The sequence below is a fragment of the Helobdella robusta genome (genome assembly GCF_000326865.2).
Source record: "Helobdella robusta unplaced genomic scaffold HELROscaffold_20, whole genome shotgun sequence".
Taxonomy (NCBI): Eukaryota; Metazoa; Annelida; class Clitellata; order Rhynchobdellida; family Glossiphoniidae; genus Helobdella; species Helobdella robusta.
The window spans coordinates 359,119-377,374 of NW_008704084.1; the positions used below are offsets into that span (position 1 = coordinate 359,119).

Here is an 18,256-nt window from a genome sequence, read left to right on the forward strand (position 1 = left end):
TGGCATATGTAAAAACACACCAACGTGATACACGAATAAATACACACTCGTACACGCACACATGTGCGTAGACATACAAACACACACAGATTTATATACACTGACTTATTATGATGCACACATACACACACACACACGTATATACACACATACACGTACACACACACACAGGCAGAAAACTACACGATAAAGAAGAGCATAATTTTTCTGAAGAAGACGATAGATGAGAATATTTTGTTGTCTGGCAAGCAGCAGGTTGAGATGGAGAGGTTGAGAAACAACACCGAGTCACTGTCGAATGTCTTCGATAGTATCAAGAAGAACGTGTTGGACAAGGAAAAGTTGATCAATGAAAAGGTTTTCGATCTTGTGTTTTCTTTGTTGTTGTTGTTGGTTGTTGTTGTGTGCTGTTGGTTGTTGTGTTGTTTTTGTGCTGTTGGTTGTTGTTGTGTTGTTGTTGTTGTGTTGTTGGTTGTTTTTGTGTTTTTGGCTGGCGTGTTGTTAGTTGTGTTGGTTGTTGTGTTGTTGGTTGTTGTTGTGTTCTTGTTACGATGTTGGTTGTTGTTGTTGTTGTGTTGGTTGTTGTGTTGTTGGTTGCTGTGTTGTTGGTTGTAGATAACATTAACCGGTAGTTGTTGGTGGAATTTGTTTTTTTTTGTCATTTTTATTATTTTAATCATTTAAATATTTTAACCATAATAACTTTGTTAGATCATCATCATAATCTTGTCATCATCAACCTTTTTGCCACTAATCCTATGATCACAATCATCTTTAAACAGGAAGAAGTTCTGACAGATTTGCGAAAAGTGAATCAAAATTTGAAAAAATCAGCGGAAATCTTGGATTCACGAATTCAAGAGTTGGAGAAAAATTTAGAAGGAAAGCAGTCAGAGACCAAAAGTTTGAGGCATTCTATTGAATTGGTTGGTTGTGGTTGGCTGTTGATTGGTTGGCTGTTGATTGGTTGGCTGTTGAATGGTTGGTTGCTGATTGGCTAGTTGTTGATTGATTGTTGGCTACTTGATTGCTAAATATTTAGTTGATTGGTTGTTTTTTAGTAAACGGATCTCAATATATCATTTGATTCGTCAATTTTTTTGCATCTTGATTCATTGTCCGTGTAAATAGATTAAAAGTTAATTCGAAAAATGTCAATACGCTGGTATTATCATACCTGTCTATAACAGCATATGCAACTGGCAAATGGAAACCTGACAATCGTCATCATCACTTGACTCAATAATATTATAATAATAATTACGTCACATTTATTACTATAATATAATAACAATAATAATAATAAATGACGTCATCGTCAGAAAGAGACAGAGCTGACGAAGTTGCGTGAAAAGATATGCAACCTAGAGGACATGAACACGAAGATTTCTGACCGTGAGAAGGTCGACCTCTCTAAGAAGAAAAAAGTTAAACGAGAAGTAAGCCACTTAAGTTCTTTCGCTTCTCTTTTTTTTCATCGTGTCTGGAAATGGCATCATACGGCTGGCGAAATGGTCAAATGGCTAAAGTTGCCTGATCATTCGCTACAGGACCGCGTTCAAATGCAAAATGATCTCCGTCGGTCATATACAGCGTGCTAGGAGGTGCCTTCGTTCATCATTAAAAATGTCATCACCCCACCAAACCACCAACCTCATGGAACAGTTGCAGATGACCAAGCAGAGCTTCAAGATGTTGAACAATGACATCTACGAATGCACGGGCCTCATACACAGGACGAATGAACTGAGGAGTAAGGTCGCCGCCATGGTCGAGGCAACCTTTCACCTCAACAAAGAAGTGGTCAGTCACGTGGTGATGGTGGTGATAAAAATATTGTTGGTGGAAATGATAAAATGAATTCAATAGAATTTTAATGGATGAAAATATTTTGTTTTGTTATTTATGATAACAATGGAATTGATTTGGCTGCTGTTAAGTAGAGTGTCAGATTCGGATCAGAATCTGTCGGCTCCGACTTGTTGATTGAAAATTTTCCGACCCTTGTCTAGAACCTAGTTGATCGTTTATAACTTTGTATTACAGCCATTTCAATTATGAAATAAAATGTAATAATTTCTTACGTTTAAAATTATTTTTGTGATTATAGCTTCATGAATTAAGGCTGGGGGGATGTGATACGTTACATTATGATATATTAACGATTGATTGTTTGATTGATCAATTGATCATTTAATAGTTCGATGAATTGACCGAGCGATGGATGGATGGATGGTTTAATTTTTTGATTGAAAGGTGGAGCAGGACCAGATGGATATCGACAGTTTGTGTGACTTCAACGCTCAGAGGTCGCACCTGAAGATGACGGTGACGAAGACGAAGAAGGAGATGAAGGGACAAATGTTGATGCAAGAGAAGAAGGAACTCAACAATATGCAAGTTCGTGCTGGTTGGTGGTAGTGGTGGGTTGTCTTTGTCACTGCCATGTATTTGTATTATGATAATGTGTAAAGTTGTAATAGTTATTTTTACAATAATGAATGAATTTTTTAATTAGTGGACAATTTATAAACCTCAAATTTAGAAAAATGGCCGACACATGGACGAGATAGAATCCTTGAAATTAGGTTTAAAGAAAAGCAAAGAACAGTTGAAGTCTCTCTACTCTCAGTTCTTCAACAGAAGACCTGACATAAGCTCCAAACAGTTGCAGGAGATGATGGTGAAAGCCATTCCTGACTTCCGCATGCTGGGGCAAGTAGCTGAGCTGGCGAGAACAATTGAGCTGAATTCTCAGTTGATAAATGATCTGCAGATTGAAAATTGTTACTTAAAGGCAGGTGCGGAAGAGGAGGCTTACGACCAGCTCTACAATTCAAATCGTAATGTGCCTTTGTATAAACGAAATAAAAGCAATTTTAGATAAAATTACAATGGATGTAACGTTTCTTTCTTTATGCAATTTTCTTGCGTTAATCTTAAGTAATTTTTTAGTTAAGGTGTGGAGCTGTTTTGTATAATGTAGTGTAATGTATGCTGATGTATATACACTATTTTTTTACATGTGCGTATGCTTATGTTTGTACAACTACGTACGTAGTGTAATGTATGCTGATGTATATACACAGTGTATTTTTTTACATGTGCGTATGGTTTATTTTGTACAGCTGTGTACATACATGCATACGTTTTGTTAAAGTGTTCTCACTTGCATTGATTAAATGGTTAATTTGCATACTTTAAAACATTTTTGGCATTCCGTTGTACTCTTTATAATTACATTAGCTTAATTTCGTTCGCGTTTTTTTACTGCAAGGCATAAAGTGTTGGTTTTTCAAGTGATTCTATTTGACAGTTTTGCATTGATTTATTTTATTGTTTAATGGGTTTTTTAAATATAATGATTTTATTTCATTTAAAATTTTGATTTTTCAGATTGTTGAATCCCGTAGCAAGAAATTGAACTCGCAAGACGACCGGTCGTTTAAAAATCGTGAACACTGCTTTCTAATTTCTTTTGTTGAGAGAACAAAAAAAACGAAAATAGTTTTGTCTGTGAACGTCAAGCAAATAAAATAAGCAGGCGAAATCGAAGATATTTCCAATCCTACATTTTATGATGAGCTTGCAAATTTAACTTCCATATTGGGCAGACTAGCAAGTACTAATAACTAAAGTTAATATTAGTTTTAATTTCAAAGTACCACAAGTACCAAGAAAGTTTTCACTCTGAACTGTGCTTCTGCTTTTCTTGTTAAATGTTTAATTTCAGTAAATCAGTCAGACCTGTCTCTTGAAAATTGGAAACACAAGCTTATCTCAAATTAGAAATCAGGGTTTAATATTATCAGTCAATAAATCTTAAATTTAAATAATTTTTAATAATGAAAAGATAGCAGTTTGTCTAGTTGATTATATTGTTATTATTGTGTTCTTCTCATCCAGTCAATATGCCTGACCAAAAGCAGCTAAAAAATGTTAATTATTCAGAAAGAATCTTGTCAAGCTTTCAAGATTTTAAAAATGATAACGTATTATCAGATATTATACTCATTGCCGGTCAAAGTCAATATCACTGTCATAAAGTAATTTTAGCTGCTAGTAGTCCCTATTTCAAGGCCATGTTTACCTCAGCTCTGAAGGAAAGTCGTGACAATGCTGTCGAGTTCACTGAAATGTCAGGCCATATACTAGATGAAATTGTAAATTATGTGTATTCAGGTATTGCTGAGGTAAATCGTGATAATGCTCAAGAATTGCTTACAGCTGCTCATTTACTTCAGTTCAACGAAGTGAGTTAAATTATTCCAAATTTGTATGTCTGCTTCAACAAATTGTCAATTACGAAATATATTTTCCAGATACATCTATTACTTTTATTTCTTTCAAGCATGGTGAAATTTCTCAATTTATAATTTGGAGATATTTGAAATTAGTCAATTTATGTCATGTTTTCCATTGATCTCAAACTTTTAAAGCATGTTGCAATCATTTATTTCAATTTACAGAAATTAATTTGTCAATTTCATAAAATCAAATTTTTAAAGTTTTTCATTATTCTGAATAAAAAATCTCTAATTCTAACCTCTGAAAAAGTTATGTTAGATAATTTGTTAACAATAATTTCAGAATTTTGGCATCGTTCTCTATTCTTTTTTCACTCCAAGTTGATATTTAACAAGTCTTTTCAACTTTAACAGATTGTGGAAGCTTGTTGTGATTTCCTTCGAGCTCATCTTCATCCAAGTAACTGTCTTGGCATTGAATGGTTGTCTAGACTCCATTCACTACCTAAACTGGAAGCTGAAGCACAGAATTATGCTATTGAAAATTTTGACAGGGTATTAGATTATGATGAATTTTTAAAATTACCTGACGATCGACTACAATGGTATCTTCAGCTTTCAGAAATTGATGTTAGTTCTGAAGAGAAATTATTTGAGTCAGTTGAACGATGGTCAGAAAAACAAAAAGTCACAGATGATGTATTGTGTCAAATTTTCAATGTAATTCGTTTCAATTCTATGCCTGTTAGCTATGTCAACGATAAAGTCATGAAAAACAAACACTTTTCTCAATGTTCAAAATGTCAACAGCTTTACACAAATTTAGAAGTTTCAGACAATGTGCCACCTTGTGAAATTAACCCCAGGCCTTCCACACTTGCAAAAGATGTCATAGTTTTACTTGGAAATGATCCTGAAACAGGATTGGGAATGATGTATGCATTTGAACCTCTCAGAGAAAGATGGTCTGCCTTAAGTGATGCTAAAGGACTTCCATGTGTTTTAGATGGTGTTGCTATAACAACTGTTGGAAACAATATTTTCATAACTGGAGGCATAAGAGACGAAGAAATTGTTTCAGAAGTATGGTGTTTTTCTTCAAAAGATCGTAAATGGATCTCCTTGCCTAATCTAAAGAAACCAAGAGCCCTACATAGTTGTGCCTCCCACAACAACCAGATTTTTGTAATAAGTGGAACTGACAACATAGCATCAATGGTTAAACAGAGTGTACCACATGAGACAATTGAAAGATTAGACTTGAAAGATACTGTCTCAAACGGTAACTCCGTTAAACTTGATGGCTATGATTTGGCAAAACTTGAATGGGAGGAAATAGCCAAAATATCATATCCCAGAATCAAATCCATGACTATTTGCTATAAAGAAACATTGATTGAAGTAGGAGGATATCAATTTTCCATTCCAGTAAAGAAGTTGGAGGTGTACAACTGTTCATTCAAAAATCCAGGAGGTGCTAACAAAAAATCACCAACATTAAGCAAGAAGCTCTCCCAATCTTTATCTTTTTATGGTGCAGAACAATACATTTTGCCTGAGCCCATTGAACACGGAAGAATGGTTTCAGTGAATGATGATCTGTACATTTTATGGCAAGATGCTAAAAAATTCATCTCATTGAACCCTGAGAAAAAAAACTTCCAAAACCTGGCTAGGCCATGTTCACATAGTACTAACAGTTCATTAGTGGTCATAGGAAACAGGATATACCTAATAGGCTGCCATGTGGACACAGGTCGTGAAGATTTCCTAAGCATTGAATACTTTGATGTTGAAAGCTGTGACTGGTGCCAAACCGCATCGATCAGGAGAGCGTTAAGGAACATACAATGTGCCGTGGTTAAAATGAGGTGCACATACGATTAAAACTGTATAAACTCGTGCACATTTTATCGAGCTGTCGTTTCAAAAAGTTACTTATCAATTACTTGTCTGATTTTAATTAGGTGCAAATCAATTATATCGTTCATACGTATATGTTGAATTTTTTCATTATTTGTCCGCAATACTCGTCATTTATTTATTCACTTTTTATTAATTTATATTTTCTCTATTTTTCAATGTAGACTCTAACAAGATTGTTTAAAAGTACACAAATGAAAACTAGTAACTGTTTTATTTCAACATTAAAATCCCGTCAAAAATTGCGAGACAATCGCACCGTTTTAAAATTGTGGAAACTGTTTCTCTCGAAGCAAAGACTAAGATAATTTTTATACGCACGCATATATAGATAAGTTGATTGTTTTACGCAAGATTAAAATGTCGATATATATTTATATACGTTATACAGCAATGTATATGATAGTTAAGTTCATACAGATATATGTTTATATTTATATATATATATTACTACTACTGATGTTTATCTGCTGTACGGATGGTAAGCCCTTGCTCCTCTCATGTTGACACCTGATTGAGAATTTATTAAAAAAAAACAGTGTAGCGAATGCGATAAAGAAAATTTATTTTAAATGTATAAATTGCACTGTTGAAGAAATAATAAATTCATGCAAAATATCTTATATAAATTTAAATCGGACTGTATGGATGACCAACCAGATCTGAATCCTCTCGCAGCAAATGGTTGTTGAACTTCGTATGCATTAGCTCCTGTATATCCATAGTTGCCTGTGACAGCCGGCACACCTGTGTTGTCGAGACCACTGGCATTGCTTGGGTCGTAGTAATCATACATTTGACTATATAGGTTAGCCGTGTTGTACATGCCAGTACCTGCAAATTTTTTTTAGCAGAGGTTTATAACTACAAAGCATGCAAAACAGCATTTTAAATAGTAAATATTTTTATCAACTTGAAAAGCAACATAGCAACAAAAAAGCAACAAAATCATGAACATTGTGAAAAGAAAAACATTCTGACCTCGTCGCTTTCCTTGATTGACAGGGAACTTGGGTGTCAAGTCTTCTTTGGCTTGCAACTTTCTGATGTCAACCTGGAAAAAGAAAAATCTATATAGCATAGTTGAAACTACATTTTCAATTGAAAACTATCGATGGTAAAACAATCAATAAAATGAGATTATTTTCTATCACTTTGAAAGATGATATAACAAAATCCTACCCACCAGTTTTGTGCCCACTTGTATTTTGGACTTTTGACACAACTGGTTGACAGACTCCTCTGAATCAAAGAGCACAAATCCAAATGATCTTCTCTGGTTGTTTGACCTGTCAACTGGCAGTTCGACCAAAAGAACCTGTTGTAGTGCATAAGCTCTCAAATTAAGTTGTCACAAAATAATTCAGTAAAATAGCAATACTGTTTTTTCAGAGAATGAAAATTTGTCAAATATTTTTTAAATTAATTAGTTGTTCAACAGCAACATACATAACAGCCAACCTTTCCATAAGCATTGAATGCATCCATAATTTCCTGCTCCGTCATGGCAGGATCCAGACCTCCAACAAACACCTTCTTACCATTGATGCCTCCTCCTGTTTCTGTGGCAACTGCACGTTTTGGGTCGATGCGCTTGCCATACAATACATGAACCTTTTGCTCCAAAACCTGCGAATTACAAATTATGTTATTAATTAGCCAGACAGAGAAGGACAGAGTAAAAGCGGGGTTGTGTGATACTGAGGCGAGTGACAGATGTGAATGGCGTTGAGGGGTATTTCGGTTTCATATTAGGTAGCCAAACGGCAACCCCCGATTTCGGAGAAAATGTTGTCTAAACGTGCGTTGTTGTAATTAGCCAGACAATATTAAGAACCACTGAAATCAAGTTAATTTGCTTGAATCATTGACAAAAATATGAACACATTATTACAACATGTAAGAGAATGATCAGTAGAGGGCAGATACAAAGAAAAAAAATTACCACAAAAATACAACAGTATGATATATTATAGGCAAAATATTGAACAGCATAAAATTTTCAAAACCTTATCAACTGATTCTGGATTCTGGAAGAGTAGGAATGCAAATCCTCTGGATTGTCCGGTATAGATGTCTGTTTTCAACTTTACCTCAACAACAGGTCCAAAGTTCTCAAAGTACTCATGAATTTGATCTGCAAATTTTCAGGTGGAAATACGGTTAAGTGAATTCTATTCCTATATTCAGTTGCATGTACACTAAAATGTACACAACAGCATGAACCAACAGTATACATTTATGTCATCTGTATGCTACAAACCCAGCTTATTTGTAAAATCAATGTTACACATTTTTAATGTTAATAAGAAGGCAAACAGCAACTAACCAGCTGTAAGGGACCAGTCCAAACCTCCAATGAACATTTTGCTGTTAAAAGAAAAGTTTACATTTAACAGACACTATCAGAATAACTCTTAAAAATGTTTGTTAACCATGAAGTTCATGGCATGAACATATGATGTAGAAAAATTTTTCATTGTTCCTAAATGTTATGATGGAAAAATAATGACTAAACAACAATCTCAATCTCCAACCATAAATCCTTCAATCTAAACTCACCTCTACAACAACTTGCTATCACTTTTAAACAACATTATCACAATTAAGAAAAAAGAATTTGTCAGCACATGATATGATAAACAAAACAAATACTGGTGACTCAAATAAGAAGAAAAACAAATCAATAATTTGAATGTCATGACAGCAGGACAGCCCAACACGACAATACAAATAATAAGTATTCACCATGAATCTTCATCCACTGGTCTAACGACAGAACCATACGATTGTGAACTTGAACCTTTTTGAAAGGAGCCCCTCGATATCATGGCGCTTGGCCCCCTGTTGTTGGCTACCCCTGCGGCACCTCGGCCTCTTGTATTTCCTCTACTCGAGTATACTTGCTGCAGGTTCAAATTGTTTGATCACAATCAAGGTTCACCATTATACATTACAAAATTACAATGAAAAATTAGGGCATTGCTATTTTATTACTCAAACCAGCCATCCAGCTTATCAAATATAAAACTTATCAAGTAAATTTAAATACTTCTATCACATTTATAAAAGTTCCATTGCATGTATTGCTTGTAATAATTATGACTGATAGGTTACAATAACAGAGAGAATAAACAAATGAAAAAAGCAAATAAAATTAAGAAATTCAAACTTGGGAAACATTGTATCCAAGAGTTGATTGCTGGTTATAACCATCGTCATAATAAACTGACTCCTCTTGTTGTGCATAACCATCCCAGCCCGTAGTGGACCCCACCATCGTCGGCTGGCCCCCTCCCCTTCCCCCCCTAACACCCCTCACTGCCACAAGAGACCCCCTAGTGTTGTAGTTAGTGGCCGAGGTGGCTTGCTGATAGTAATTATCAACACCGTATTGAGTCGTTATATTATAACCAGCCATTTTTTAGATAATCCACTTCACACAATCTATATATATATACTTTGTTGAACTGTTGGGGGGGTATGATTATATACATGTTCATATACATATATAGATATATACAAATATATAAGTATATAAATATGTTATGTATATTATACATATATAAATGTATATACATAGACATTTATATACAAAAATATATAAGTATATAAATATGTATATATTAAAATTATATGTATATATTAAAACTAATTATAGTTATAATATAATTATGAATGAAGAATATATTTAAAAAGTATAATAATAAATTAAAAATATATTTTAAAATTATATAAGTAACAATTGATCCACCAGAAATTATGAAACACATTTTTATGCAGACCGAGGAAGAAAGGCTCAGAGTATTTTACAAATGCTCACTAGGTCAAAACATTGTGTAATTTTACCACACAAAAAACATTGAAATAACTTTTATAATATCATTTCAATTTTTACATTTTTTTATTTATTTATTATTATTATTATTATCTGTAAGTTCATATACCACCAGATCAAATAAATATCACAACTGGACTGTGCCACTATTGACTATTGCTGTGGTGATCGTGTTGTTGTTTTTTTTTAAAGATGTGATTACAGATCAACATTATTATATTTTATGTTATAAAAGTTATATATTATACACTACATAAATACATATACATAAATATATATGTATGTGTGTAGAACACTAAATTAAACTAAAGATACATAAATGTATATAAATAGGCACACAATCATATATAGAATAAAATTATAAATGGCGGATATTATTTATAAAAAGTTAAGCTAGCTAGTGAATCTCGCCTGTTGTAAGACGTAAGATCGAATCAAAAATTTTAGAACATGAATCGATAGAAATGAACAAAAATAAATTATTAACCGTCAAAATAGAGAAAAACAAACGAAAAATACTAACGAAAAATCTGCCGGGCCTTCGCGTTTTATAAAAACTCATACAACCCAACAAGCCGCAAAAAACGAGAGAAGAGAAGAAACATCTAATGACCACAAGGAACTGAAGAATATTTATGTATATATACAGCGCAGAACATTTAAATAATAGAAATTACAATGGTACAATATGCACCGTTTATTTAATTGCTTATTTTATTCACTTGCTGATTAGAAATTATGTAAGCTAATTTAGTAAACCACAAACTCAACCGATAAAACGATGTCACAAGAAACTAACTTGCAAGAAAAAACTACACATGGAAAAGTCAAGGTCATATACCAAATACATACACCATATATATATATATATATATATATCATATACATATATCAAAGTACGAAAATGATACACTAATGAAAATGAAGTGTTTGTAAAATGACATATGGCAGATCGCTGAATCCGCCTAAAAATTGAGCCTAACTTGACCTAACGGTGGACCTGGAATCGAACGGGTTGTTGTTGATTGAACTACATTCTACTGTATTGTATTGCGAAGATCATTGTATCGAAATTCCCTTGCATCAATTAACGCACATACAACGCGCATAAAACAGGAACATACATACATAAAATAAAACATACAAAGTGTTCAACATACACACACATACAAACAAACATACATACATACATACACACACACATACATATATACATACACACACACACACATACATACGTACTACATACATATATACATACATACATACATTCATGCACACATACATACACTTCACATTTGCTTACTGCCTGCCTACGCCGTATTTGCATACATATATACAGCATTGTCACGTGAACAAAAAAACTGCGACAAAACAATTTTTCCACAAATAGGAAACTCCTCAGAGCATCCACTGGATGTCATCTCCTCGTTATTTCTTAATTTCCTGGATTAGTCCCGATCAACATATAAGTATCGTAAGAATTAAAATTTCACTGAATTCTGAGAAAAATTTCGTATGTAAATCTTTGCTATGCCTATTTGATTTTTTTTTTATTTTAAAAGGATGATCAAAACGCATGATAGTTTTATGGTTGTTGTTGTTGTTGGTGAGGAAGGAAGATGAAGAAGAGGTAGATGATAATGATGATGAGAAAGAGAATTAGTGTTACCCCTAAGTTTGTGACCTTATTTTAAATATAGGTTTGTTACTGATGATGGTTCATTTTTGTTTTCAATAGAAAATGTTGATGAAAAACATTTAAACTCGACAGGGCTATTAGGAAAAGAAAGTTGATAATTATGGCGAAAATTAAACATCCAAGTAAATCCACACACATAAATTTGTAGGTACTGTATTAAAAAAACCTATTCACATGTATTCATCTTGACATCTTTACATATTTGTGTACACGTACACATGAAGTATACCTTGTATCTCCCACCACATCACAAATATAGACGGCTTGTACTAATAATGCACCTACATTTCAGTACATATGTAACTCGGTACGACTTTTTTTTTCAATTCATTATATTGTATTTATATTCATGCAACTCTATACACGTTCATACAACTGCATACAATTTCATGCACATTCGTACAAATCTTTGCATATACAACTGAATATATATATATATATATATATATATATATATATATATATATATATATATATATATATATATATATATATTATATATATACAACTGAATACATACACGTGTATACGAACATATCCATACAACAATTGTTATACACATCCCCCATGTTTGTATATAGGTACATATTTTTGTATTGCACCGTCTACATTGCGTCTACATTTCAATCGTTTTTCGTAAATTCACTGACACATGCACACAACCACAAACATCCATATCGATACACGTACATCCACTCCTATGGATACCAAATCAAATCAAAAATATTTTAAAAGTACACACACTTCATCATCACGCTTTTGTACACTTACGCATATTCATACATGCATATGTACGTAAAGCGTACACGCGTTCACACTTACATGTACGCATAAATATACTTACATAAATATACATACATACATATATACACATACATACACGTCCACCACACGCAGATATATATATATATATATATATATATATATATATATATATATATATATATATTGTATACATCAGTGTTATATTGTATCGAGCGGACATCAAGTAGACGCTAAAAATAGCCATTCAATTGTATGCTGCTGAAGTTGAATCATCACTCTTTTCTCTTCTCTATCTGTATGTGAGATGATGCTTGCTCACAATTCCATCACGCGTTTCTAGCTCGACATTTTATATTTCTTAGAAAATTTATTACTTCCAATGCCAGCAATTTAAAAAAATGACCGCTATATAATTTTTTTCCTCGAGCGGTTTATTTTTCGAATTTGAATTTGAATCTGCAACTGATATGGCGTCCTTAGTAGAGGGAAATCCTGGTTTAATTCAATCTTTCGTTGATATTAAAACCGGTTTATTTAAATATCTCAGCGTAGCGACGTATTCGAACGGAGACAGATTTGATTCAGTTTTCAATCTTAACCTCTTAATCTATGATTTCATCGCGGATTTACGCAAGTATTTTAGAGTAACTTTGTCGGAAATATGCCTTACATTCGCACTGGCTGTCTTCATGACTCTATTCAGACACTTCCTTACCACTCTACTAATTCAAGTTAGTTCTAATTTAATTATCAATAACATTCAAAATTTAAATATATTTTATCGTTTAGCTTTAGCTTTTAGACGTTTATTTTTAAAAATAATATTTAATTAAATTAAAAAATTATGTTATCTCAATTATTTTTTTTTGTTTGTGTTAATGATTGAAAATTAAAATAGATTCGATTATCAAATTTAGTTGTTTTCATTTATATCCGATAAATTTATTTTTTTTAAAATGGTGTTAGTCAGTGTCATAAATAAATAGAATAAATTTGATAGATAAACTAACTAAAACAAGCTGACTTTCAAAAAGTAACTTTTCTTTAAGTTTAAGGTCTGACTTCATGTAACAATCTCACAAAGTTAATTAAAGATGTTTATTTTAATTAAATAAAATCAGTAAATTTAAATGAATTGGTAATTTTACAGCCACTGGCAAGATACCTAAAGTTGAATGCCGTGAACATTGAAAAGTTTCCTGAGAGTGCATGGAAGCTGACTTACTACATCATCATATGCTCCTACTTGTTCCATGTCATGGTTTGGTCTGGACAGAACGATATCGTTCAGAAGCCTTACAACATTTGGAATGGTGATCATAATTAATTTCTGATTTATTTAGACGGTGCAGTGATGTAGTTGTTAAGGCGTCTGGCGCTGCTTTTGACGTGCTGGATTCAAATGCAAAGAAATCCCGACTTATCACATCCCATACAACGTGTGTGATGCGTTGATTCAATTCACGTGTTTTAACCAGTGTTTCAAATTCGGATGAAAAATTTCCAATTCGGGACCTTTAAAAAATCCCACTCCGACCTCTCAAAAACTCAAAAAAATCCGACTACGGGTAAAAATTTCCGACTCCGATTTCCGACTCCGGGTTTTGAATTACAGTAACATTTTTCAACTTTTGCATCATAATTTCGCCTTATTAACGCTACTGAATAAAAAATATTCTAGAAAAATACTTGAAATCATTCAATAGAATTGTTTTACTTATTAAAAATGCTTTCTTTTTATATTTCTCCGACTAGGGCACTCTGGTGTTTGCATGCATTTGTTGCATTTGTTGTTAACACCTCTGAAAATGTATTTTCATTGCAAACCTCTCTATAATATTTCTCTTGCACAGATGAATTAACGAACGAATGAATGATTAAAATAAATGAACGAGTGATTAATTTTTTTTTTGTTCACACAATTTCACAAATATAAACAACCAATCAGATTACTACAGCCAGAAAAATGTACCGTTGGATATCGGGTTGGCATTTCTTCTAGAGTTCTCCTACTACTTGCACTCCTTGTACGGCACGCTCTACCTGGATAGCTGGAGGAAGGACTCGCCAATCATGTTGTTCCATCACCTCCTCTGCTTGCTACTCATCGGGTTTTCGTACGCCACTAGGTTCCTGATGTTGTGCTATTGTGTTGTTGTGCTGTTGTGCTGTTGTGTTGTTGTGGCTGTTAGGATATATTTGTGTTTTTGTCTTGTTAATGTAATGGTTAAAGTGTCTGTACATACACGTGTGAGATTTCGTTTCGTATCGTTTTGCCTCGTACAATACCCATACCCGCCAATACCAATGACTATGCAGGTACCACAAAGTAGGTATTTTGCTGATGTTCGTTCACGATTACTGTGATGTCTTTCTAGAATTTTCCAAATGCCAAGTCTACATGAAGTACAGAAATGGTTGGTTGTTGGTTGGTTGGTTGGTTGGCTGATTGGTTGATTGATTGGTTGGCTGATTGGTTAGGAAATTGGTTGATTGGTTGGCTGGTTGATTGATTGGTTGGCTGATTGGTTGGCTCTTTGATTGGTTGGTTGGTTGGATGGTTGGATGGCTAGCTAGCTGGTTGGTTGTCTATATATTTATTTTTATTTTTTATTTATTTACGTGGTTCATGTCCTGTTAATGGTTAATTTTGCATTGATGGGTGTTTATAGTTCTAAATTAATTCAAGTACGAAAGCCGTAATTGGTCTGGCTTTAGTATTTTTCAACTTATAATAAAAATTAATCGAATATGTTAAATTGTGGGGACATATTTGCAGTTGTTTCTAATATTTTAGTACCATTATCACTACTATTACTGCTACTCTACTACTACTGCTATTACTACAATTTATTACAATCATTCTAGTGGTTATAACAAATTTAATAATATTAACATTATAACATTATCCCCTATGATCAATGAGTCACCAAATTACTTTCGTGTGCAATGTGCATACATTCGCACGCACACACACACATTCACGCACACACACTCACACATTCACACACACATTCACACACACACACACATTATTATCTACACCAATTAGTTAGTATGATTATTACGTGAAAGTAATTATTATTGCGAAGTAATGTTTTTCGGTGGTATGTTGTGGTTGATATTAATAATATGGATGCTATGATGGATTGATTGATAGAGATGTTAAGAAAAGAGAGAGTTAGAGAATGGGCAGATAGATAGAGAAAGAGAGGGAGGGAGAGAAAAAGAAAGAGAGAGAGAATTATCCATCATAATCCTAATAATAAATAAATGTCATTTTTAACCTTAAAACTAATGTTATAGACCAAATACAACAACTTTAATTTCAACCAGTTAATACTCACAACCACCATCAACCAACCACCACAACCCACCACCACCAACCGCCATCACTTACCACCAACCACCACCACTTACCACCAATCTAGGTAAATACCACCGTCTGAACGACATCATAGCCACCTTCAGCTTCCTCCTCTTCACCATTCTCTGGTTTGTCGGCCGCCTCTACTACTTCCCAATCATGGTCATCCGGTCCAGTAGCTACTCGACCATGTCCTCTAGCGTCAGTCAGCCTCTGCCATTCTATCTCCTATTCAATGTTCTACTGTGGTTTATGCTGGCCCTCAACGTCTACTGGTTCATTGTGAGTTTTCCTGTTTTAATTTTTTAACAGTTTTTTTAGTTTTTCTTTGTTTGGTGGTTTTTCTGTTTTTTCAATTTGTTTTAGTATTTTTCAGTGTCATCAACGAATGACAGTGCATTCGAACGCGGTTACTACGACATCAGCGCCGGACATCTTTTAACCATTACGACCCCGCGCCGTTGAACTTTCGAAGTGTGTGCCTGTGCATGTATGTATGTATATAATTACAGTTAATATAATTAATTAATTAATTAATTAATTAATTAATTAATTAATTAATTAGTACTATTGATTTCAAAAACAAATGTATTTATTAACTTTATTCATTTCATGTTAACCCGTTTTGAAAAACTCATTGATATCTATAATTTTTTCGTATTACTACGCTACCACCAGCAGTTAGTGTGTAATACCATTTGAAATGTTGATAGAAGATTGAATTATAAGGCTTTGACATTTTTTGACGTTTTGATCCGGCAATGATTAAGTTAGGATTTATGTGAAAAATTTGTGTTTTCCGGACTGACCAGATTTTAGGCTCAAGTATCATTGAAGTTCGAAACATTAAATAGGTGATGTTGCTATTTGCACATTATTTAGCAGTGGAATGGTGTAATGGTAGAGTTGAGGGTACGTTGTATGTAATGCAAGCAATCTCTCTGACTATTATTTATATTTATAAAAATTAATTAAAATACAATTAATAATGACATCATCATTATTGTTAGTTGAAGTCGAAAGTTACAAGATGTATTTCATGTCGTTTATGTTATATAATGCGTTTGTGTGGTAAGTGTTGGTGAGGTAAGTGTGCCGGTATTAACGAAATTTCCTGGATAGATATAAAATAAAATTCTACTCAGCTATCGCAATAATCAATCACTAAAATTTAATGATTTGAAGATTTATTTGGTTATATTATTATTATTTATTATTATTATTATACTATAATTATATTATTAAAACTTAATCTGTTACTGCTTGGTAAGAAGTCAGGTAGGAAACAAACAGTGGATGGAATGAGTGTGTGGGTATCATGAAAGCCAATTTGTAATTCCTTGCATCAACTGAATTTTCTACCTACAACAGATGCCAAATTAAATTTTAATAAATGTATTAAAAACAAGTGCGCCATATGTATTTATGTATGCTTTTGTATGTGTGTGTATGTGTGTGTGTTCGCGTTTATGTTTTTTTATGTATGTATGTATGTGTATATGTGTGTATGCAGCTGTCCTTATGTGCATGTAGTTGTGGGTTAGGTATGTCAATGTTGACGCTAGAGGCAATAATCTTTGCTTTGAGGGTATCATCTTGTTGATTGTATTGAGTGAAGGGACGTGTTCTTGAATGAACGTACGAACGAATGGATGGATGAATGGATGGGTAGATAGGGACAACGATAGTGTAATGGTTAAGGTGTCTGATACTGTTGTTGCAGTTACTAGGCTCGAATGCAAGCAGATCCCCGCCAATCAAATTTTATATGTCCGATGCGGTTTATTTACAATGTGTGTCTGTTGTTGATACCTCGGAGAAATACTAGAGAGAGAGAGAAAGAGAGAGAGGAGAGAGAGAGAGAATTGTAAAAACCTAAACTGATGTTACCACCGGTAGATTGATGTTATGTTATTATACATGAAAACTTGTTATTATTTTCAGCGCTTTCGTCGCTGGTATTTTATTCGTCGTCTCGTTTTTTCATTTCTCCATACTATAGAGAGATAGCTGGGAAGATAAATAGAGAGAGAAAGAGAGAGAGAGAGAGAGGGTAAATAAAGAATGAAGAAGGGTATTAAGAGCAAATACAGATGGATGGATGGATGAAGGGAGAGCCTGTGTGCATCGGCGGATTACTATCTCATTACCATCACCGTCATCAGCATCCTCTAATTCATCTTCGTTCGTAACCTTTATCGTGTTCATCTTTTCGTCGTCCTCGTCATCATCATCTCTACATCACCCAGCCAATCATCTTCTCATCACCTAGTCTTTCATCATCATCTTCTCATCACCTAGTCTCTCATCATCATCTTTATCATCATCTAGTCTATCGTCATCATCGTGTTTTTGATAGTTTTTTTCATCATCTGCTCTGTCTACTTCATCTTGGTCAGTGGCAAACATTTCAT

The 18,256-nt window shown here is 33.6% G+C and overlaps 4 protein-coding genes across 4 annotated transcripts; 3 read left to right on the forward strand and 1 right to left on the reverse strand.

The window, feature by feature from the left end:
- Positions 1–261: 261 nt before the first annotated feature.
- On the forward strand, positions 262–3,540 carry HELRODRAFT_171136 (hypothetical protein; the record flags this gene model as incomplete). Its single annotated transcript, XM_009017884.1, has 7 exons — positions 262–357; positions 783–903; positions 1,327–1,439; positions 1,666–1,803; positions 2,257–2,400; positions 2,546–2,848; positions 3,397–3,540. The coding sequence occupies 7 exons, from the start codon at positions 262–264 to the stop codon at positions 3,538–3,540; spliced, it is 1,059 nt and encodes a 352-aa protein (XP_009016132.1).
- Positions 3,541–3,911: 371 nt separating this feature from the next.
- Positions 3,912–6,134, forward strand: HELRODRAFT_171137 (hypothetical protein; the record flags this gene model as incomplete). Its single annotated transcript, XM_009017885.1, has 3 exons — positions 3,912–4,253; positions 4,662–4,877; positions 5,058–6,134. The coding sequence occupies 3 exons, from the start codon at positions 3,912–3,914 to the stop codon at positions 6,132–6,134; spliced, it is 1,635 nt and encodes a 544-aa protein (XP_009016133.1).
- Positions 6,135–7,320: 1,186 nt separating this feature from the next.
- Positions 7,321–8,536, reverse strand: HELRODRAFT_77494 (hypothetical protein; the record flags this gene model as incomplete). Its single annotated transcript, XM_009017886.1, has 4 exons — positions 7,321–7,488; positions 7,632–7,799; positions 8,180–8,307; positions 8,500–8,536. The coding sequence occupies 4 exons, from the start codon at positions 8,534–8,536 to the stop codon at positions 7,321–7,323; spliced, it is 501 nt and encodes a 166-aa protein (XP_009016134.1).
- A 5,080-nt stretch (positions 8,537–13,616) lies between these two features.
- HELRODRAFT_77285 (hypothetical protein) lies at positions 13,617–16,151 on the forward strand (the record flags this gene model as incomplete). Its single annotated transcript, XM_009017887.1, has 4 exons — positions 13,617–13,788; positions 14,424–14,604; positions 14,795–14,892; positions 15,907–16,151. Coding segments are annotated over 4 exons (696 nt in total), but the record flags the coding sequence as incomplete, so codon positions are not given.
- Positions 16,152–18,256: the final 2,105 nt, after the last annotated feature.